This window comes from Labeo rohita, chromosome 17 (assembly GCF_022985175.1).
Source record: "Labeo rohita strain BAU-BD-2019 chromosome 17, IGBB_LRoh.1.0, whole genome shotgun sequence".
Taxonomy (NCBI): domain Eukaryota; kingdom Metazoa; phylum Chordata; class Actinopteri; order Cypriniformes; family Cyprinidae; genus Labeo; species Labeo rohita.
The window spans coordinates 3,957,805-3,982,176 of NC_066885.1; the positions used below are offsets into that span (position 1 = coordinate 3,957,805).

The 24,372-nt window shown below is 31.7% G+C and overlaps 2 protein-coding genes across 4 annotated transcripts; one reads left to right on the forward strand and one right to left on the reverse strand.

Moving 5' to 3' along the window:
- Window positions 1-36: 36 nt before the first annotated feature.
- Window positions 37-14,014, reverse strand: gckr (glucokinase (hexokinase 4) regulator). 3 transcript variants are annotated; one of them, XM_051133563.1, is made up of 20 exons: window positions 13,873-14,014; window positions 11,158-11,280; window positions 10,839-10,994; window positions 10,660-10,728; window positions 10,212-10,280; window positions 9,970-10,043; window positions 9,821-9,887; window positions 9,328-9,381; window positions 7,568-7,662; window positions 7,351-7,456; window positions 7,011-7,129; window positions 5,553-5,651; window positions 5,267-5,364; window positions 5,037-5,113; window positions 4,838-4,934; window positions 4,653-4,750; window positions 4,399-4,479; window positions 4,109-4,258; window positions 2,600-2,734; window positions 37-337 (listed from the first exon to the last, which is right to left on the reverse strand). In XM_051133563.1, exons 2-20 carry the CDS (start codon window positions 11,176-11,178, stop codon window positions 197-199), a joined length of 1,806 nt encoding a protein of 601 aa, XP_050989520.1. In that variant the 5' UTR covers window positions 11,179-11,280; window positions 13,873-14,014; the 3' UTR covers window positions 37-196. The 3 variants fall into 3 exon arrangements, 2 of the variants coding, with proteins under 2 accessions (XP_050989520.1, XP_050989521.1); XR_007829559.1 differs by lacking the exon at window positions 13,873-14,014 and having other exon boundaries at window positions 207-337; window positions 2,600-2,724; window positions 11,158-11,361; XM_051133564.1 differs by lacking the exons at window positions 37-337; window positions 13,873-14,014 and having other exon boundaries at window positions 2,579-2,724; window positions 11,158-11,362.
- fndc4b (fibronectin type III domain containing 4b) lies at window positions 13,849-23,736 on the forward strand. The gene is made up of 6 exons (XM_051133567.1): window positions 13,849-14,500; window positions 17,261-17,376; window positions 17,514-17,718; window positions 19,648-19,737; window positions 20,538-20,674; window positions 22,759-23,736. The coding sequence occupies exons 1-6, from the start codon at window positions 14,428-14,430 to the stop codon at window positions 22,798-22,800; spliced, it is 663 nt and encodes a 220-aa protein (XP_050989524.1). The 5' UTR covers window positions 13,849-14,427; the 3' UTR covers window positions 22,801-23,736.
- Window positions 23,737-24,372: the final 636 nt, after the last annotated feature.

Consider the following 24,372-nt stretch of genomic DNA (forward strand, 5'->3'; position numbering starts at 1 on the left):
AAGTCTTAGGCGAAAAAATGATCAGAATTCCCCTGATGTCATCCAGTTGAGTTTATTTCAACAAAAACAAAGAGCCGCAGCATGCATACAGAGTAAAACAAGAATTTGTTGTCACTGATAAGTAGTCTAATAACACTGAGACTCTTTATCTTAAAAATGTTTGATTATTGTGAGAATGCAATATTTTGTTGTGTGTTTAGTCCACAGTGCTTTTGTTTTTGGAAGAACTGAAGCAGGCGCTCACTGCATCTCGAATCACAGGATGACAATCCAAATGATGCCGTGCTTCAGCGAGAGTGCAGCTGCATTGGATCATCACCAGTGCAGTCGGGACCACCTGCAAGTGTAGGACATATCAGGTGCTAATAATGCAATGCTGTTATTAAGGGCCAAGCAAAGGTGCTTATGGACCTATTGTTTCTGTTGGTCTTCTAGTGCCACCAATAAGCCAAATTTGCACTCATATGCACTTATGCATCCTTGGCTCATGCTGAATCGAATGCATACCAAAATTTAAATTTCTACTAATTCACGATTTTTGAATTTTGTAAAAAAAAAAAAATTTTGAACTCATCCTAGACAGTTCATCCAATTTTCACTAAAACTGGGCTCAAATCATCTTCAGACAATGCTGGCAAAATGTTATTAAAAACATTTTTGATATACTAAACCGTTTTTGCTAAGTGCATTAACGTATTTGACGAAATTTGCGCAAAAATTGACATGAGGCTATATCTTTGCAATGCTTCAGCACATTCAGAGCAAACTTGGTATGTGTTAAACCAAGCATGACCTGAGGGCTCATGAGTAGTTTCATCACAGCGCCACCTACTGGTCAAAAGATGTCCAAATTTGACATTTTTGTTTATATTTTCTGAACAGTTTGACCGAATAATAAGAGTGATCTTGTAGTTTCGGAGATCATCTTCAAAGCATTCAGGCAAAAAACGATCAAAAGCTTTCGATTTGATATTCAGCACAGCACCATCTACTGGTCAAAAGATATAAAATATTGACATTTCTACTTTTAACTTCTGACCAGTTTGGCCAAAAATCATAGGATTGATTAGATTCATGCCAAATCGAACGGTATCTAATTACCCTATGTTGGACTTTAGGGCTGAAACGATTCCTCGAGTAACTCCAGTAACTCCAGTAACTCGAATACAAAAAAATCATCGAGGCAGGCTTCGTTCAGTCCATTTACTGTAACTACACACAGAACACCATGTTTCCCCACGGACCATTATTACTGATGCACAAACAGATAAACACTGGACCTATTTAAGACCGTATGTGTGGTGGTTAGTTATGATGTCCCTAAGTTAACTAACGTTATGTTTTGTGAAAAACTAAGTGCCATTTATGATTGTCTCATTCTCTCTCTGTGACACACAGAAAGTTAGAAAGTTAGTCAATATCAGACGAAGAGTGCCTCAGCATGATTACAAATGTGATACTGATTTTATGCAACAGTTCAATAAACAAGAAGTTAATATTAAGAGACTTACGTTTTAGACAGCATATTACCTGTTATTGCTCTATTTTGCCAACAAATAACCATTACAAACACAACCACAGCACTGTTTTGCGTCTTTGAGCCACATGACAGTGTTTCGTTCTTGAACGAATCATCTGTTAAATGATTCAGTTCAATCGCAATGACTCACTTACTTAACACTTACTTGACGCAGTGACACAATATATATATATATATATTATATATACATATATTTTGCATTTGCATTTTGAATGTAATTTGGCAAATAAATGCATTAAATGGGTTTAGTTTTTATGGTTGTTAATGTGTGCAATTTCAGCAATAAAAATGTTACATTTTCTAAAAAGAAAACAAATTAGTTGTTTATTTTAAGAGACCTATCTTATTTTATCTTGTATATTTAGTACTTCTTATCCGATTAATCGCTGAAATAATTGATAGAATACTTGATTACTAAAATAATCAATAGTTACAGCCGTATTGGACTTTTTGGGTGTTTGCCATTTTGAGTTTTGTAGTAAAATTCTGTATCAACAAATTTCTTTAATAGGGGTCTCCAACTGTTTTGGACTGTTTTCACTTGTAAACGGTGCTTGATCTGTGCAGAGCAGGTGACTATTTTACTGTAGAAAGCAATTTTATGGACTCATATTTTAGCCAAAAGCAATGGTTTGAAGTTAAAACACATTAACAATGGATTTGTTTCTTACAAACACACAGCTTTTCACTTTTCACAGGACATTCATTAATGGAGTGGTGTGGATTACTTGTGGATTATTGTGATGTTTGTAACTGTTTGGACTCTCATTGTGACGGCACACATTCACTGCAGATTCATTGGTGAACAAGTGATGGAATGCTGCATTTCTCCAAATATGATGAAGAAACTATATCTTGAATGGCCTAAGTGTCAGTAAGTTTTTGAACTATTACTTTAATATTAGTTAATGCATTAAATATTGTTAACTAATGTGTTGCCTATTCCTTGTTAGTGTAAAAATTCCTTTAAAAATAGGTGGTGGGTAACCTGACCGTATTTTAATCTTTAATACTTCCGTCTGCCTACACAGATGGGCAAGATAATAAGCAAGTTCTTACTCGATCCCGTCTGTTAGCTGCGTCTGTGTGTTTCCACACATCTGCTGATGTCATGTCTTCACTCAGGTCATCTGTACTGTAGATGGCTCTCAGTAGAGCTCTTTCACACTCGCTTTTGGTGCAGCCTGTGAACCGCTGACAGTGACGGTATATAATTAAACTCGCCATACGGGAGTCATATTACAGTTTCTGCTCAATTAGTTTTCAAAACTGAATGTTAAAAATAGCCAGAAATAAGTTTTTTTTAAGTTAATGCACAATTTATAATGCAAGGCTCAAAGAGTCTTTATTGTCATATTAAGAACATTTCACATCCATAGAACCTTTCCATTGCAGTTTATTTAAATAGTCTCGGCACTAAGAGAAAATTGTTATTTTAAGAACTTTTTTTTTTTACCCAACGCTTTGGGTTGCTAGGGCATCATGTTTGTTATATACAAAAAAATATACAAAAGTTTACATACACCTTGCAGAATCTGCAAAATATTAATTATTTTACCAAAATAAGAGGGATCATACAAAATGCATGTTATTTTTTATTTGATACTTACCTGAATAAGATCAGTACTGTTACCTGAGTGATCTTTTTTTAGTGATAGTTGTACATGAGTCTCTTGTTTGTCCTGAACAGTTAAACTGCATGCTGAAAAATCCTTCAGGTCCCACAAATTCTTTGGTTTTCCAGCATTTTTGTGTATTTGAACCCTTTCCAACAATGACTGTATGATTTTGAGATCCATCTTTTCACACTAAGGGCAACTGAGGGACTCATATGCAACTATTACAGAAGGTTTAAACACTCACTGGAGCTTCAGAAGGAAAACCATGCATTAAGAGCCGGGGGTGAAAACTTTTGAACAGAATGAAGATGTGTACATTTTTCTTATTTTGCTTAAACATCATATTTTGTCATTTAGTACTGCCCTTCAGAAGCTACAGAAGATACTTACATGTTTCCCAGAAGACAAAATAAGTTGAATTTTCCCTGATCTTCAAATTCAAAAAGTTTTCACCCCCAGGTTCTTAATGCATTTTGTTTTATTCTGAAGCATCAGTAAGCGTTTGAACCTTCTGTAATAGTTGCATATGAGTCCCACAGTTGTCCTCAGTGGATCATTCAGGTAACAACACAGTATTAAGAATTAAGTGTATGTAAACTTTTGAACAGGGTCATTGTTATAAATTGAACTATTATTTTCTCTTGTGGACTATATGTAAACGTCTTTTATGTGAAATATCTTATTCAGGTCAGTACTAAATAAAAAATAGCATGCATTTTCTATGATCCCTTTTATTATATTTAAAATAATTAACATTTTACAGATTCTGCAAGGTGTATGTAAACTTTTGACCTCAACTGTAGTTCCTATAAGAGATCAAAAACAGTACATGAATGTTGTTGTTTGGCATTTTTGTTGTCTAATCTAATCGAAACCACAGGTTTCTTTGGTTCCAATAGTATGTATTACACTTATTCTAACAGTATGTTTGATTTAGACAATGCATTACCTGTAAAATGTTAATGGCTCTCCTGTACAGCTTGCTGTTAGTTACCCTGAGGTCGATCATGTAATTCATGTAGACTTTTCCCTTCATTACATGAGCTCCTGTGCTGATTGCATTAAGACACCATTTGGTTGAAAGCTCCCAGCGCTGTCTCTGTTGAATAAAAGACTCTTTAAAGTCTTCACTTTGTTATTACAGCATGTGTAAAATAAAGACAGTATATAGATACTGCAGTATAAATACTTCAACTAAATTGGTACTTGTGGGAGCAGTTTATATGACAAATGGCTTACCATTACAAATGAGTTCATCTCCTCTGAAGAAAAAGACCATGTGATGTGCAAAACTGTTTCAAACATGTTGCATATTCTCTCCTGAAGCAATATATAGAATAATATAAGATATTTGTTCTCTTTTAAGCTGCAAAGTTCATGCAAGAAATGATCTGATTATATAAGCAGCATTATGCGCTTAGAAGACGTGTACTGGAAGCGAAAAGTGAGAATTTTTGCTAGCAGCAAAAACCCTGATTACTCATTTTACTCACAGGAACGGTGAGTTTCTCAAGGTCGTGAGCAACTGCATGCAAATTAGATGTCCTTTGCCTCACTTGATCAGCCAGTGCTGTCACCTCATGAAGGTCATCTTAAGCGAGACATTAAAATATATTTTAAAAAACACATTTAAGCAACTGACCATATTGTTAAATGCAACTGATTGGTGTTTGCTCACCATTCGCTGTAAACAGAAACAGGATCATGTCATTCGGACTCAGACTAGGTAAGATGGCGTCCACAAAATCCTTGTGACCGATTACAAATTGTGGACCCTAGAAATATTTTTTTATATTAATAGCTGTTAATTTAATACATACAGGTTTGATACGAGAATGAGGATAAATTGTCACTTTTAAGTTGTTAAATCAGCTTACCAAAGATGATAGATCTCCCTCTTTGTTTTTCATTTCGCTGAATCCGTTGTTGATAAAACCTCTGATATCATCAAAATCTGATCAAATAATAACATGAAATGGTTCTGGGTTAAAACATTTCCTATAAATTCATTCATGCGCCATTAATTTACCATTAACAACCTGTCAAATAAAACATTTAAAGAACATATATCATATGTTAAAATAATATTTGGCACTGTAAACAGCACCTGCTCCATATGTCGGGATGCATTCGCTGGCGTCAGTCAGTCCTATAATGCCCAGAGTCTGCCATCCTATATAGTATACATGTGCTTTCACCTGAAGGCTGTTGATATATTTACAAAAAAAAAAAAAAAAAAAAAAAAAAAAAACCCTAATAATGACAAAACTTTCATTGCAAAGACAAAAAAACAATTTCTGCATTTTTTTTACCGCATGCACCAGTTCAGTCTGTTCGTGTGGGAAAACTCAGGTTTATGTGTTAGGAGACACTAAAGTAATGAAATGTTGTACCTCTCTCCTGCTTTATGAATAAGTTCTGCAAGCTCATCACTGTGTGAGTAAGTAGTTTCATAAACCATCTCATTAGTGGTGATCCGGGCAGAAATACATCTGAATGACACATTTAATTATAGTAGATTAGTCTTAAGAGAACTGTGAAAAATTATGCTGTATTTTAAACTAAACACACACACACACACACACACACACACACACACACACACACACACTCATGTTGTGTTTCCATTTTGTATGGGGACATTCCATAGGCATAATGGTTTTTATACTGTACAAACTGTATTTTCTATCGCCCTACACGTACCTTATACCTAAACCTAGCCCTCACAGGAGACTGTGCACACTTTTACTTTCTCAAAAAAACTAATTCTGCGTGATTTATAAGCCTGTTTCCTCATGTCCCCACAAGGTCAAAATTCACTGGTATTACTATCCTTGTGGGGACATTTGGTCCCCATAACATGATAAATACCAGGTGCACACACACACACATATATATATATGTGTGTGTAATATTTGCAGTAGAATATGTGTAAAAGAAAGAAAGAAAGAAAAAATAATAAATATCAGTCCCACCAGGAATTCATGATTTAAAAAAATAAATCTAAATGACAAATTTTGTGGTGGTAATTTCAATAATTTTATGGGAAATTTGCAATTATTTTATTATTTTTTTTTATTTATTTAATACATTTAATATATTTTATATGTTTCCATAATTTGTTGAAAATTTGTGATGTTATTTTTATAATTCCCATATTATTTATGAAAGTAAATGCACAATAGTCATACAAAAGAGGGAAAAAAATGTAGAAAGCCTAATTTTATTTAATTATTCATTTTATTTTATTTTATTTTATTTTATTAAAAATCTGAACATTACATACAATAGGGCACAGATACAAAAATAGTTCTTGTGCTTTCAGTTTTTCAGGTAGGTTTAGTATTTAATTACAATATACTACAGAAATATACTACCAGTCAAAAGTTTTTAAACAGTAAGATTTGTAGAAGTCTCTTCTGCTAACCAAGCCTGCATTTATTTGATCCAATGTAAAGCAAAAGAGTAACATTTTAAAATACTTTTATTTAAAATAACTTTTTACTAATGTAATAGATTTTAATATGTGATTTATTTGTGTGATTTCAGAACAGAATTTTTTTTCAGAAATCATTCTAATATTCTGACACTGAAGACTGGAGTAATGATGCTAGCTGAAAATTCAGCTTTGATCACAGGAACAAATTACAGTTACTTTAAGTAAATATTTAAGTTACTTTAAATAGTAAGAATATTTCACAATATTACTGCTTTTGCTGTATTTTGGATCAAATAAATGCAGGCTTGGTGAGCAGAAGATTAAATTCTTTTTTTGACTGGTAGTGTATATATATATATATAGATATGTATTTATATTTATATTTATATAAAAAACTGGAATTAAAGCTTACTCAGATGTCGTTATCTTTTCTCTAAATGCAGCTTCATGTCCAGCCAGAAGAATAGTTTCCAGAATGATTTTAGTTGCACTGCCTCCTTTCATCCGGGACGATCCACTGATGGCCTCAGCCTGTGAGGAGAAACCAGTGGTGCAACAGCAGCATCATTACTGCTTATGATGGGTGGACACTCCTTAAACATTAGTAAGGAAATTATTTTTATGTTTTCTGTAGAAATATAAGTAATGCCAGCTTGTGCAACCATTATTATAGAGTGACCTTGGTGCTTGCCAGTTGTTACTAAGGTGTTGCGTGTACACAGATGTTTTTATGTCAATGCAGTGTCTCATACCCCCAATACAGGATTTAGGACGAATGCTTTCTTATGCCTCTGCTCTGCAGTCATCCTCTCTGCAACGTCTTTAAAGTGAAATGAGCAGTCCTGCATTGGTTCACTCCTGTCAGAATGGTAAGAATGAGATCACCATCTACTGTTGAATATGATATGTAAATATGAGATAAGAGGTGGTAATATGCAGAAAGGCATTGTTTGCATTCAGTAAGTCTACCTCGCCATATGTACAGGATTGAATCCCAGAAGCACTGGAGTAAAGACGTCTAAGTGCTTCAGACAAAAATCCAGTTGCCCAGCAACAAATGGTGCCTTTGACACAGAACAACATCATGAAGCACATTCGCAGCTGACCCGCAGCTGGCTTTGATAAAAGCTCGCGTTAATGTTACCTACATACGTCTGAAAGAAATCAAATGGAAAATGCAGACATTTCCTACAGTATCAGGAATAAAAGGTACAAAAGCTTTCACTAGGGCAGTACCTTTCAAAAGGTGCACCTTTGTGACTTATTTACACCTAAAAGGTGCCTTTTAGTACCTTAAATGTACATATTTTTGAAAGTGAGAGACTGAGTAGTTCAGTGATCAGTATCATTAAAAACACAATTTATATTTTTATGTAAGTTTATCTTTTAAGTAAAAAACAGGGCAATTCATTTTTGTATGTTTTTGTTTTTTAATTGTTGTGAGGTCCATGTATTACTAGTAATATTATTTAAATAATATTATTAAATAATAATAATAATAATAATTATTATTATTATTCATAATAATTGTATTCTTCTTATTATTAACATTCATTTTATTCCTATTATTATTCCCATAATAATTATTATGATATTTGCAAGTTAAACTGACCCAGCTGGTTTTAATACAATTCACCAAAAATCACATAAAAAAAAAAAAGTATACAGTAGCCATTACAAATAGCAAACAGATCAAATTAGCATAATATTATAGCACAATTATTTATTACAAAAGTTAAAATAAATATGAGAACCTATGATAAACAAAATTGTAATGGTTGTAATTGTATATTTTTACTTCAATTTTAGATTTATTTTAAGTTGAACAAATATTTACAACAATTTGTTATTATTTAGTAAGTAAAAAATAGGGTAAATAAATTTTGTATGTCTTTGTTTTTTTAATTGTTGTGGGGTCCATGTATTATTAGTATTATTATTTAATTAATAATAATAACAACAACAATTAATAATTAATAGTTAATAATAATAATAATAATAATATAAAAATAATACACATAATAATAATAATAATAATAATAATAATAATAATAATAATTATTATTATTATTATTATTAATGATATTATTATTGTTGTTGTTGTTGTTATTAATAATGATGATAATAATAATAATAATAATAATTTATTATTATTATTATTATTATTATTATGGTAATATATTTATTACAAAACTTAAAATAAATATGAGAAGCATTTTCTAATTATATTTAATATTTCCATTTTCAGAAACTGACTATACTCTATACAGTAATAATTTTTAATTGTAATTTTTTTAAAATGTTATTTATTTATTTATTTACATTTTTTATTTTATTAATTATTAGTTATATTTATTAATCTCCCTCCCCCCAACATTTTCTAACTGTATTCAATATTTCCATTTTCTATATGGACTATACTGTACACAGTAATTCTCTTTTTAATTTCTTAAAATGTTTAATGCTATTTATCTATTTATTTTACTTTTTATTTATTTATTTATTTTTTATGTGAAATTTTGAATGTAAGTGGGAATGTCCTTGGAAAACTGGAATGTTTAGTTACCCTAAAATACAGACTTATCCCAGAGCTATTGGATTTTAGTTATAATTCATTAAATATACAAATGGAAAGATGGTTTATTTGGATTTCTATGGCCACAACTTTGGTCTTCTACTACTGATTAAATAATGCGATTTGAGAAAACAGACAATAGCGTCATTCATACCGACATGCCACAGGATATTCCAATGAACAGGACGTGCTTCTTTCCTGTACAAACCTGTTAGTGCAAAAAGAAAACAGGAAATGGAGAGAAATAATATGTTTAATATTTAATATCTAAATGTTTTCTTTACTTTATTATTTTTCTATTTAATTAGACTTGATTTTTCATTTAAAAAAGGTGAAAATGGGTGACTTTTAAGAAAGGAAGGACCTAAGCATGGTCTAGAGACAAGGGATGAGCAATACTGACTTGGGCCTGTAAGCAACACCCAAGCAAGCACATAGCCATGTGTTAAAAAACCATTTCAAACACTTTAGTAATCACATAGCAACAATCTGGCAACCGCCCAGAGCTCTCTGGCACTGCGGTGTTGAGCACAGGTGCTGTTCACATGTCAAAGAATAGCCTGTTGTCTCTGCTCAGGATGATGAAACTGATTTATTACTACGGTAAAGTTGCATCGCTTGTTTTCACTCTTTGTTCTTGCTTTCACCTTGTCCAGCGTGCGAGCTCCCAGCGCCGGGTCGTCCTCTGGAGCCTCCTGTGATGTCAGCAGGGCCCTTTAAAAACAGAGTCCTGAAATACTGCAGTGTCACACTGGAGCCTCATCTTATGCATCAAACAGACAGACTGTTTATTCACCTGTCACCTCCAGCTATGATGTACGAACAGATCTGCTTCTGTTTTTGAGCTTTCAACATCTCATTAAAGGATGTCTGAGGTATGAAAATACAATATGACAAATTTAAAGAAGATATAACACAGATTTCTTATTTAATTTGTTTTCTTTTTTTTTTCTTTTTTTTTTTTTAATTCAAACAGCTATTGAATTTATTTTATTTATTTATTTATTTTAATTATAAAATTTCTCTTAGACTCTATACCACCAAAAGAAATGCAATACGGCCTGATGTTCCACAGCCGCTTAATACAATCAAACTCTCCTCTGGGTCCTGCAGAAACAAATCAATTATGATGTTTTTACATTTTTAAAAACAATTATAAAATTAATTAAAAGAAAAAATAAAATAACTATTAAAAACACTAACGATTCTATAATTCATTTTTTTAATTATTCAGTTGATATTTATAAAATCATTAAATTAATCATTAAATTAAATAATAAAAATAATTAATTAGTGCTAACTAGAACTAATTATATATATATATATATATATATATATATATATATATATAATGTTAATTATATAAAACTATAAATACAAAGTAATAAAATAATAAAATTTTAATTTAAATTAAAATACTTCTAAAATTAAATTATTATTTCTGAGTTGTTATTTAAAAGAAAGGCATTTGGTTCATATTACTGACCCTCAGCATCATTTCCGCCCTCTTTGCAACATCCACCATTGTTTGGATGACAGATGAATTATATAGCTTCTATAAACAAAAAGCACAGGTCAGCTTTGCATGTAACACTCTTGTTAAAGTATAATGACTTAAAGTACAATTATTTCTCACATATCCTGTTTAAAACCAGTAGGCCAAACCTGATGACATGGATCATGATTTATTTTCTTTTCAAAAATCTCGGCGTCGCATCTTCTGAGTATTTGCACCATCTGTTTGCCGTTCGCTTTATCAATATCTCTGCTGATGGGGTTGCATTTCTCCGTGACGGGTAAAGAGAGCTTGTAACACGACTGCTACGTTAGACAAAAAACCCAGCACTTAAGATTAACAGCATCACTCAGGAGCTCCTGTAATTACATTTTAGCTTGCAGGGAGGAAGATTTGTTGGTCTATTACCAGCTACAGGACATTTGAAATGAAAGCACAGCCAGTTAACAGTGTTCAGTTTTCACTCACCTTCAAGTCATCCATGTTCATCAGACTCCAGTGTTTCAGTGTGTACTCTGACTAGTGGAATGCTCGGTAAACATGCATGAAAATGCAAAGCACTGAAATCACTTGAGAGAGAAAAAGCGCTCACTAAGCAAAAATAAAGCAGAACAAAGTTCACCAAATAAACTTTGACCCGTCAGCTGTAAAAAAAAAAAATTACAACTTCCCCTTCTAAAAGATGCATATTGACACCCAGTGGATTATTTGGTTTATATTACAGCTATATATTCTACTCTATTATATTCTGTTTTATTATGGTATAAAGCAGTATTCTATTCTATTATGGTATATCAGTATTCTTTATCTGATCAGTTGTCATAGCCGTATTCTATATCACTGTTCTATTATGATCAGTATTCAGAGCAATATTCTAATCTATTCTGTTTTATTCTGTTATGGTAACCATATTCTGTTATGGTATAATCTGTAGTGAAAGCAGTATTCTATTCTATTCTATTCTATTCTATTCTGGTATGATCAGTAATCAAAGCCATATTCTTTTCTATTATGGTATATCCATATTCTGTTATGATATAAGCTGTAGTCAAAGCAGTATTTTATTCTATTTTATTCCATTCCATTCCATTCTATTCTACTCTATTCTGTTCTATCATATTCTATTTTAGTATGATCAGTAATCAAAGCCGTATTCTATTCTATTATGGGTATAATCTGGAGTCAAAGCCATATTCTATTCTATTCGATTCTGTTCTGGTATGATCAGTAATCAATGCCGTATTCTATTCTATTATGGTATAATCTGTAGCCAAAGCAGTATTCTATTCTATTCTATTCTATTCTGGTATGATCAGTAACCAAAGTCATATTCTATTTTAATATGGTATATCGATTTGGTGTTATGGTATCATCTGTAGTGAAAACTGTATTCTATTCTATTCTATTCTATTCTATTCTATTCTATTCTATTCTATTCTGTTATGATCAGTAATCAAAGCTGTATTCTATATCCATTTTCTATTATGGTATAATCTGAAGTGAAAGCAGTATTCTATTCTATTTTATTCTATTCTATTCTGGTATGATCAGTAACCAAAGCCGTATTCTATTTTAATATGGTATATCGATTTGCTGTTATGGTATCATCTGTAGTGAAAACTGTATTCTATTCTATTCTATTCTATTCTATTCTATTCTGTTATGATCAGTAATAAAAGCTGTATTCTATATCCATTTTCTATTATGGCATAATCTGAAGTGAAAGCAGTATTCTATTCTATTTTATTCTATTCTATTCTGGTATGATCAGTAATCAAAGCCGTTTTATATTCCATAATGGTATATCCACAATCTATTATGGTATAATCTGTAGTCAAAGCCATATTCTATTCTATTCTATTCTAATCTATTTTGGTATGATCAATAATCAAAGTTGTATTCTATTATATTATGGTATATCCATTTTCTATTATGGTATAATCTGTAGTCAAAGCCGTATTCTATTCTATGCTATTCTATTCTATTCTGTTCTATTCTGGTATGATCAATAATCAAAGGAGTGTTCTATACTAATATGTTTATATCAGTATTCTGGTATGATCAGTAATCAAAGCCATATTCTATTTTATAATGGTATATTCATATCCTATTATGGTATAATCTGTAGTCAAAGCCATATTCTATTCTATTCTATTCTGTTCTGTTCTGTTCTGTTCTATTCTATTATGATCAGCAATCAAAGCCATATTCTATTCTTTTATGGTATGTCCATATCCTATTATGGTATAATCTGTAGTCAAAGCCGTATTCTATTCTATTCTATTCTACTCTGTTTTATTTTGGTATATCAATATTCTATAATGGTATGATCAGTAGTCAAATAAGTGTTCTGTTCTATTTTTTTCTGTTATTGTATATTCAGTACGTTAGTATTATTTATTGTTTATTTAATTTCTCATAGTCATCTGTCTAATTATTTTATTCATGTTATTCTTAGATTCTTATTCACATTTAGGTTATAATCCGTTTGATCAGAAATTCCTGTGTAATCTTAATGTAATATTAAAGATTGTCTAAAGATTAAAGATTATTTTTATTTAAAAAATATGAAACTTGGTTAAAAACAAAACAAAACAAAACAAAAAAACATCTGCATGTCATTTTCTGTCAAAAGGATTTTTGGAAGGGAATTGGAATTGAAGTTTTTTCACTTTGAACTGTCACTAATTTTGACTAAATGAGTCACACTTATGCCCTAAAGAAAAGAATTAAAACTGAAATTCATTTGCATAATTTTCCAGCAGAGTAAATCAGATAAGTCTGTTTTATCTAATTATTAATTATTCAAATTGAATGTATTCTATTCTATCTGAAATTGCATGTGTTTTGAATAGAATATCCAAGTATTTCTTTATTCAATTAACAAATTCGATTCTATTCGATTCTGTTGTATTTAATTACATTATGTTCACACATCTTACCTAATGTTAAACTCTAAAGTATTTACAAATATTTTTATGGCACTACACTATATAAAGTAAAGACTATTCTATTCTGTTCATAGATCGGATGTGTGATTTATTTTATTCCATTCCTCCCACAGTTCTCTGCTCTTCTATTCCATGTCTCTCATAATGTTTGCAGTGGACTATCGATGTGCAAGTTTGAATGGCGTCATAAATATCGTCCAACAGGGTGTTTTTGGAGAGGTGGCGGCTGTACCGCATTCATGCCGGTGCAGGTTCGTGCGTCATGCGGCTATAGAAGGTGAATGAATGACTGCTGAGAATCAATCAGTAACTGGCCACCTGTGGGTCATGTGCCCGCGATGCAGAGCCGCTGATTTATTGGTATTCTTAAAGCGTCTTACACGAGCGCATAAAGTGAGGAAGGCGAACGCGAGCTTTGCGTTGAACGCCATGCGCGTTTACGCGTTACATTAAACGCGCGGCGAGCGGATGTAACTGGTGGCCAGGCTGACGTTCCGTTGTGGTATCGATGTAAGGATGTCAAAAGTGTGATTTCGGTAGCTCTCAAATCATTGCGAAAGGAAGCGTCTTTGCGGATTCGGATGGCAACAGATTGAGACGCATTGTACTGCGAGGATGCTGAGGATGATGCTGGCTTAGATTGTTTATCATCTTCGTAATCACAGTGTGTAAGTGCTGCAAACAAATGCGTTATTGATAACCATGTAATACCCGGAGGAATGCTTAGTTCAGGTTACTTTTCCGTGGAAATCGGCGTCGCTCATCTGGATTAACTCTTCAGGAAGATATGATTCACCTAGTCACTTTTATGAGCCTCGTTCTGTCTCTGTTTGGATGCCACATCTGCTTTGCAGGGGCGAGTAAGTCAACTTATTTTCCTTTGTGTCACACAGTTTGACTAATAATCAAGATAGAATGCAGTGTGTATCTCTTATACTTGTTGGTCACCATGACTACAGTCAAACACAAGAGGAGGCTGTGTTATATAATGCTTTCAGTGTTGTGTTTTTAATATAAGCTCTCCCGGAGCCAGCGGAGGAAGACATTAAGGAAATTGCTTTTACTCTGTTAGTCGTAGTCTTTGATTTAATGGCTCAATAGATAGTGCTGAGGGAATGACCTGAGCTACAGCATGTCAAATCATGACATTTAAGTGCCAAGTGCAAAAGGTTGAAATGATGGATTATATGTTCAGAAGGGAAAAAAAAAAATTGTTAATTTGATTCATCTGTTATCCTTGTTACTTAAAACTAATACATAACAGTCATTTATGGAAGGTCTGGACATTTTGCACACACTTCAAGTCATTTAAACTACTTAATTACATCAAACTCCAGTTAATTGAAAGACTGGCATCTCTCTCAGTGCACTTAATCTTAATTAGCCACTTTTACCAGAAACCATACCACACTGATGATTGTTCATCTAGCATTGACCTTGGCAGGTTGCATTGAGCTGAATTTCCTCTTTTGTTGGCAAATAGCAAGATAAAAGAATGAGTGCGGTTACTCATCCCTCTGACGCAATGTTTGCTTTCCTGCTGAGCTCGTGTTTGATCCTAAAACACTGGCTCAATTGCCCTGCCAGGCCAGCATTTGTGCTCTCATTGGGGACTAAATTATTTACAAGGGAGTGTTTGGCATTGAAATGGACACATAGATTGGGTTTAGTGTACTGCTGTTACAGCAGGGCTCTGTTATGATATTTTGAGCTGTACGTAACTGTACTAAAAGGATATTTTTGTACATGGAATAGATGTGTACTTTATTAAATCTGTTATTTAAAAAAATGCACTAATGTGCATATTCACAAACAAAAAAGTATTCAATAGATGTTAACCTTTCTGTTGATTATCAGCAAATTTATTAGCACTTATCAGCAAATCATTTTGCTACTGCATGCAATAACAAAGAAAAAGCTGGTGTCAATTGTTTTGTGCATAGGTCGGTCATCTTAATAATAGAATTGTATTTTATCAACCTTTTGAAGTAATATATGCCAATATATGCATGAGCTCTGGTTAGAAAGCATACTTAAGAAAATAAAGATGTTGGAGTAGCTGGATGTGCATAAGAGCATTTAGCTAACAGGGATCAAGCATGTATGTCCCATATATTATTTCTATTATATATTTTATAAATGACTGGAAATCAGTAAAATGTACAGCTGTCAAATGATTAATTGCGATTAATCACATCCAAAATAGAAGTTTTTGTTTACATAATAAATATGTGTGTACTGTGCATATTTATTATGTATATATAAAACACACATATGCAGTATATATTTTGAAAATATTTACATGTATATACTTGATATTATATTTAAATATATTTAATATATAAGCAACATATTTTTCTTAAATATATACATGCATGAGTGTGCATTTATATATACATAAACATATACAGTACACACCCGTATATTATGTAAACAAAATCTTTTATTTTGCATGCAATTAATCATTTGACAGTACTAGTAAAATGACAATTGTTAAAAATTCTGTAATACATGTAGAAAATTATAGCACATACAAGTCTTGTTCTGCAGTTCCTTTCCTGTTCTTTTTTGTTCTAAGAGATCTAAGTGTTTTTGTGCATTGTGCCATGGTATTTTGGAAAAATATATGCACAGTTACCCTAAGGAGCTATTTCTACATTATCTGACTATTAAAAATCAGTTTATTTATGGTTGCTATCAGGTTGATTCAGTCTTAAGTAATATTTTTCACTTGAATAAAAACAGCTTATATAAAAATATTTATATGCATAATATTTGTCATAATATTAATATATAATATCCTGAATTATGTTGCATGCTTGTTACATGTTACATGCAACATAACTCAGATTCAGATAAATATGCATAAAAATATTTTTTTTCTCTCATATATATTTGCATATACAAATTTATAAACACACATTTATATACATTTTTTTTATTTTAAGCTATGTTGTATAATTGTTAGCTTATGTCTTATTTATTTCTATAATGCATTTCATAATACAGCTGATTTCAGATCAGATTTACAGTTCAAACATTAGTGTTTATAATGTCTTTAAAGTCCCTATACTGACAGATTCATCAAAAAAACATGCATTTGTTTTTATCCTCTCTAGACTATTTTTATATGTTGTTGGGTGTTGGTTAAAAACCAGAACTCCTTTTTCTGTCGAGCATATCTTTCACCCCGACACATTTCGCAAAGAAGAGTTTACCACTAATTTTGACCAACTGAGTCACGCTGATCCCATTAAAAAAAGAATTAAAATTAGAATTCATTTGCATAATATCCCAGCAGAGTGAATCAGCTAAATACAGAAGTGCTGCATATTTATGAACTGCATTATTGTAGTTGTTCATTGAGCCGATGTCAAGTTGGCCCTTGTGATGCCTTGGGGAAGCGAAGACAGTAGGACCTACAAAGCATCTAAAAATACCTCACAAACATCATCCTCACATGCAACAGTAACAGGTTTAATCTTTTCAAAGATGACGTTTATGGAGCCCGAATGTTTTATTAAATAGTTCAGTCTTAATTTAAGTTGTATATGTTTGAGTGCATCGGGGGGAGGGGTTGTGCTAATAAATGATTCATGCCGGTGATTTGTGCTTCACAGACCGCCCTGCTGCTCCTGTCAATGTCTCTGTTACTCACCTGCGGGCGGATTCGGCCACCGTGTCCTGGAATATTCCGGAGGGAGAGACCGTAATTGGCTTTGCCATCTCACAGCAGGTCAAACAAAGTTATTACAATGAGATACAGACCTACGGGCTGTTATTATAATTGCAGAAGTCTGACATTTAATATCAGCAATAAATTAACCCTCTGATAAATCCTCTGGTGCTTAAACGTCTCTGTGTGTGTTTTAGCGACAGGACGGGTTGATGCAACGTTTCATTCGTGAGGTGAACACGACCAGTCGTGCTTGTATACTTTGGGATCTAGATGAAGACACTGATTATATTATCCAGGTCCAGTCTGTCGGACTTTATGGCGAGAGTCTGGCCAGCAAAAAGATTCACTTCAGGACGCTTAAAAAGTCTGAACATTTTCAATCCACCATGATGGATCAAGGTAAACATGTCTGTTGGGTATTCCTAAATGGATCATATTTAGCATTAGTACAGTATCATTCATTTAATAAAGTACATTTCATGTTTTTATTGTAAACTAATATGGAAGCCTGTTTTTTTTCTTGCAATTTTCTTTCAAGTTTACTTGTCACAATTCTGAATTTATATCTTGCAAATTTTTTTCTTGCATCTCATGATTCTTAAAAAAAAAAAAACTATGAGATAAAAGGTCACAATTACCTTTTTATCTCAAATAAAGAGGCTTCCATACTTTAAAGAGCTCGTTAAGTGATTCAACGAGCAAAAACACATGAAATCAAGGTTTTATGGCTCAGCAAACTCAGCAAAAAATATACAATTTGGTCAGGTTACTGAAATCTAAAAAGTAAGCAGTGTTTTTACAAGGTGTTTAAAGTGCTTGAAGTACTTCAATTTGACTTTTTGAAACTTAAGGCCTGGAAGACCCTTGAAAATAGCAGTATTCCTGAAAAGGTACAATGTATTAGTAAAATAAGTGTTTTTTTTTTTCCAATAGGCACATATCTTCACGCAAAATTAGTGTATAGTGTCGTGTAAACATGGCTGAAGACGCAAAAAGAGGAAAAGACAAGCCGAATCAGTTGAGTGAATCGTTTACGCTGTAACCGCTCCGATTGATTCAAACTCGTGACTTCGATCATTCAGCTCAAGCGATTCATTAGAACCAGATCAAATTTGTTTCCAGAACCATTCATTTTTGAATTTCTACTTGTCATGATTTTAAAAAACACTTACCCTGCATCCCAATGTGCATACTATCCACCCTATCTGCCCTAAATAGTACTGAAAATTACTACTGTCACATAGAATTTAGGATGGATAGTATGCACATTGGGATGCAGGCTTAGTAATTGGTGAAACGGCGCTTTTTGAAACTCCGAATCAGTTGAATTCTGTTGCAAAATTAGTTTTAATTCAGATTGGTATTTTGGTGTGGGTTCGCGAATCATTTCACGTATAAAATGTTTCGCGAAGTCCAATATGAAATGATGGTTCGCGAATCATTATTCAGATCGGAACTTCGCAAATTCAAATCCCTTAAAAATTAAATGTGATTACTATAGTAAAAGTGTAGTAACCATGTTTTTTGAGGACACATAGGATTTTGGATTAATTTATTTGAAATTTAGATTAACTCATTAATCTACTGTTTGACCTCTTAAAGATAGACCTATAGTTTCCAAAGTTGGACTTACGATTTTCAAGGGTGTAGAATTTAGTAGAGACACTATGCATGTCCCTACCAATATCCAGTGAATACTAAATTGTCTCTAGCAATGCTTTTGATCAAACAATAAATGTTTGTTGTCTGCTGTTATGTCCCATATATATCAATGCCTATATCAAACCTACACCCTTGTTTTTAATGTATGCAATTAATATATATATATATATATATATATTAAATTGGTATCACACCTGTTGCTGCCAGAATAACATTTCATTTTAAATGTTATGTGCTTTATTTCTCTTTTTGTTCTTAAAGTTGACATTTCATACTTTGCATGTGCTTTGCTTTATATTTGCTATTTTCTTATATTAGTATATTTTTATTTATCATCTTTTGTAGAATTTGAAAGATAAGACTATTGTTTGGAAAATGAGATCTCAGTTTGAAGTCCTTGATTATCAAAAAGTAGTGTTTGAAAAGTCCTACTATAGCTTGTGCATGTAAATCAATAATTAGTGTGTTGATGTATTTCCTGATGAACAGGAAGTTTTTGTGCATTTTTGCATTTAAGAAAGTTTGTACATAGTATATATCTGCTTTGATTATTTTGAGAACACAGTGAGCTAACAGACATGAACTAAAAGCTATGTTAATAAATAAAATCATCATTAAGTCTCTTCAGTCCTCTAACACATGTTGTTGTTTTGTTTACCTGATCAGATGACCCTGCGGTTGAGGGTTTAGACCTTTCCAGACACCTTCAGACTGGAGAGATACTGATCATTATGACTGTACTGCTGATGTGGGCAGGTAAATGACATTGTGTTGGATTTAATTACTGTACACGTAATCATGATGAACAAGAAATAGTCTGGTTGTAATAAGATTAATGATATTGATTAGCGAAGGAAATAATTTGGACTCGTCCTTCCTCCTGTAAAGCCTGAGCTATAAAATAGTATGAAAAAAAACATTTTTGAAATGTAACATTTTAAAGAACCTTTAGGCAAAATATTAAAATAAAGATTGCACATGAGTCATGTGAGTCTTGTATTTGATCAGGCTTTTATGACTCATGACATAGTTTTAACATGATTTTCTTAAAAAATATGTATGAATCATCAAGTAAACAGATTCCACAGTGAAAAACCTGTGAACCATGATCTGAAGGAGGATGTTTACAATTATACATGCTAAAAAAAAGGATAAGCTCTCAATTAGATGAGAGAGAAGGCATGCAAGAGACAGGTTTTTCAGCCAAGTTTTGATCATGTTGATAAGACTCCTCACAAGTATGATGTAGTAAGCTTAAATGTGTTTTAAATGTGTTGAGTTTTCCTTTATCAAAGCTGTAATGTTCTTTTAGACATCTCTGAAAATGTTACAATTAAAATGTTACATTTTGGCATCATTGAAATATTTTCCTAAAGTTGCAGAATAATAGGCCTACCTTGTTGTTGTTGTTGTTGTTGTTTTTTATGATGACCTTCTTAAGAAAACCTTCTTCTTTCAAACTGAGTTGGGATGTCTAGATGGAAGATAGTGTGTTGTTTTAATGAAAAGTATCAGATCTGCATCCCGTAATCAAGCTGATCTGTGTCTCGCTGCAGCTGTGATCGTGCTTTTCTGTAAGCAGTATGATATCATCAAAGACAACGACTCCAACAACCACAGTAAAGAGAAGAGCAAGCCGTTGTCTGGCCAGAGCACTCCAGAGTATCATAATGGAGGCCTGCTGGGCAGTAAGGTGAGACTTTCACCACTGATAACATGTTTTTTTTAATCAGCATGTAAACATGCTTTATATGCATTCAGCAAATATTCGTCAAATTAAAGTGTTTTGCTTTTTAATTCAGATTTATGTAAATATGTCTTCAGTCTTAGTAGCCTGATCAAATAATAAGTCAAACAGAGATGTTAAAATCACACTTCATACTACATTTGGTTGATTTGTCACTTTAGAAATGTTAGGTCAAATAAGGTCTGTAATACCAGGATTTACATTCTCATTCTCCAGAATACACAATCTAAAATATTTTGACAGAATATATGGCTACTTTGTCAGTGTAGAAACAGGCTGTACTTTATGTCTGCATATTGCATATTACATTGTAGTATAAATTATTGTACGCTGCATGGTTTTATAAATGCAGTGTGTTAGGATTTATTGTTAATTCTTATTAACTAGTGTAGTGCAGTAATCTTAAAAAATGGAACCTTATTGTTAAATATTACCAAAAATTGCTTTAGGAGTATTTTTCATTGTTAGTTCATGTTAGCTATTGTAGTTAACTTATCTTAACAAGTGGAACTTTATTGCAAAATGTTACTGAAAATTGTTTTATGAGTATTTTTCATTGTTAATTCACATTAACTAGTGTAGTTAACTAATCTTAACAGATGGAACTGTGTTGCAAAATATCACTGAAAATTGCATTAGGAGTATTTTTTTATTATTGGTTCGTGTTAACTAGCGCAATCAACTAATCATAAATGACATTTTTAGGAAAATATTACTGAAAATTGCTTTACGAGTCTTTTTCATTGTTAGTTCATGTTAACTAGTGTAGTTAACTAATCTTAACAAATGGAACTGTATTGAAAAATATTACTGAAAATCACTTTATGAGTATTTTTAATTGTTAATTTTTGTTAACTAGTGTAGTTAACTAATCTTAACAAATGGAGCTTTATTGCAAATTTCCAAAAATTACTTTAAGAGTATTTTTCATTGTCAGTTCATGTTAACTAATGTAGTTAACTAATCTTAACAAATGGGACTGTATTGGAAATTATTGCTAAAAATTTATTTAGGAATAATTTTTATCGTTAAATTATATTAGTAGTTACTAGTATAGTTAACTAATCTTAAATAGAACTTTCTTGCAAAATATCACTGAAAAAAAGCTTTAGGAGTATTTTTTATTGTCAGTTCATGTTAACTAGTGTAGTTAACTAATCTTAACAAATAGAACTGTATTGGAAAATATTACTGAAAATCAGTTTGTTTAATTGTTAATTTGTGTTAACTAGTGTAGTTAACTAATCTTAACAAATGGAACTTTATTGCAACCAAAAATTGCTTTAAGAGTATTTTTCATTGTCAGTTCTTGTTAACTAGTGTAGTTAACTAATCTTAACAAATGTAACTGTATTGCAAATTACCAAAAATTGCTTTACAAGTATTTTTCATTGTCATTAACAAATGGAACTCTATTGGAAAATATTGCTAAAATTTATTTAGGGATCATTTTTATTGTTCATTCATTTTAACTAGTGTGGTTAACTAATCTTAAATAGAACTTTCTTGCAAAATATCACTGAAAATTGTTAGTTAATGTTAACTTAGTGTAGTTAACCAATCTTAAGAAATAGAACTTTATTGCAAAATATTACTGAAAGTTGCTTTAGGAAAATTTTTCCACATTAGTTCATGTTAACTAGTGTAGTTAACTAATCTTAACTTGAACTTTATTGCTAAATTTTACTGAAAATTGCTGTAGGTGTATGTTTATATAGTTAGTTCATGTCAACTAGTGTAATTAACCAATCTTAGCATATGGAACGTTATTGCAAAATATTACTGAAAATTGCTTAAGGAGTATTTTTCATTGAGTATTTTTTATTCATATAGAATTTTTAATTGCTAATTCATATTATCTAACTAATCTTAACAAATGGAACCTTATTATTGTACCTTACTGTATCACCAAAATTGCTTTAAAGTTTTCATTGTTAGTTCATTATACTTAATATACTTAACTAATGTAAGTATTACCAGTGTTTTTCATTGTTGATTCATGTTAACTAATGAAGAAAACTCTTTTGTAGTTCCAAAGGACGTCATCCTCTGTCAGCATCATTAAGGTTTAACCACGGCATCACCTGGTCTGTCATCAGACCTGTCAGTGGAGTGGATGTCAGCTCAGCTCATCTTTTGATATTCAAGCGTTAAAGGCAATAGTAACGTAAACCTCTCAGCTCCCTCAGCCACATCGGGAATTGTAAGGTAGTATACGGGTAGTACAGTATACTCCAAAAAACAACAGTGTCCTGGACGATGAACATACTGTACCTCTTTAACTAATACATCATCTATAACCACAGGAGGAGCTTCTGGTGCTATGAATGTGATTACGAAAACATCGGCAGCCGGAAACAGCAGTTTAAATGTGGGATGATGTTTTTGGGTGTGTGTGAATGTGTAGCACTGAAAGAGGATTATTAATTGTAACAATTACAAAAGTGACATTTCTCATTAATACATGTAAATTATGACAATAAATTCATCATCAGCCACAGAAGTGGCCTTATATTATGCATTAATAATTTCTAGCCACAGTGAACAGAATATCAATGGCTTGTTTTATGTTTTTGTTAAGTATTAACGCTGTTACTAAATGTTTCACACCCTTGTAGAGTTGATTGTTCAACTGTGAGGTTTACAGCAGATCCAGTGCAGGAGTGTCTGTTCAGAAGGAATGGTTTTGTGTGGCATTTCTACGCCAAACTAGTGAAAGTTTCTATTTTAAGCTTGTAAATTAAGGAGTTAGTAGAACCATATGTCTGATATTGTAATGTGCATAGTTCAGAAAGTAATACTTATTTTATTGTTATATTTTGTTTTCTTTGTTCTCTCAGTGAGAAGTTTTGATTATGTTATATATAGTAAATTAGCTACACATAGCTGTAGTTTTGGGCAATAGATAAAGAATGTAGTTTAAATACTGTATTTCACTGCAAAAGTTAGAAGGGAAGTTTGTTAATATTCTTGTTCTCAATCCTGCTTTCCAATAAATGGAAAATGAAAAACCATAAGCTTTGTCTTTTCCCTTTTTATTTATTTATTTGTTTGTTTGTTATTTTTATTATTTTCTGAGAGGCAGAAATAATAAATAATACAAAAAAAAAGAAATAATGAGAGGCATATTATATTAATATATATACAATCTTACAATTTTAGTTTGTATTAAAAATTCTATCAAAATGTATCTTTGTATATATACATATATAGTATATATAGTTTCATAAACGTGTTTAAGAAATTATGCAATAATTAAAATGAATATTTTCTTTTTTTAACCCTAACGTTTAAGAATAAGATGCATATTATATATATATATATATATATATATATAATATATGGAACATCTAATGGAAAACCATAAACCATAAAATATATATATATATATATATATTTTAACCCTAATTTTTAAGAATTAGAACATGGAAAACCATGGACTTTGTCTGTTATGGGAGTGGGAGTGGGAGGCAGAAATATATTATATTATATTATATTATATTATATTATATTATATTATATTATAGTATAGTATAGTATAATATAGTATAGTATAATTAAACAAACATTTTATTTATTTATTTATTTATTTATTTTTTAGAGGCAGAAATAACAAATAATACAAATAAAAGAAATAATGAGAG

Excerpts from the sequence above, each read along its gene's own strand:
- gckr (XM_051133563.1), bottom strand. The coding sequence starts at position 11,178 with ATGAACATGGATGACTTGAAG. Across the intron at positions 7,663-9,327 it reads GAATATCCTGTGGCATGTCG|GCACCATTTGTTGCTGGGCA; the intron begins GTATGAATGACG and ends TCTGTGTCAAAG. Across the intron at positions 4,935-5,036 it reads AGGGAGATCTATCATCTTTG|GGTCCACAATTTGTAATCGG; the intron begins GTAAGCTGATTT and ends AAATATTTCTAG.
- fndc4b (XM_051133567.1), top strand. The coding sequence starts at position 14,428 with ATGATTCACCTAGTCACTTTTATGAGCCTCGTTCTGTCTCTGTTTGGA. Across the intron at positions 17,377-17,513 it reads GCTTTGCCATCTCACAGCAG|CGACAGGACGGGTTGATGCA; the intron begins GTCAAACAAAGT and ends TGTGTGTTTTAG. Across the intron at positions 20,675-22,758 it reads GAGGCCTGCTGGGCAGTAAG|TTCCAAAGGACGTCATCCTC; the intron begins GTGAGACTTTCA and ends ACTCTTTTGTAG.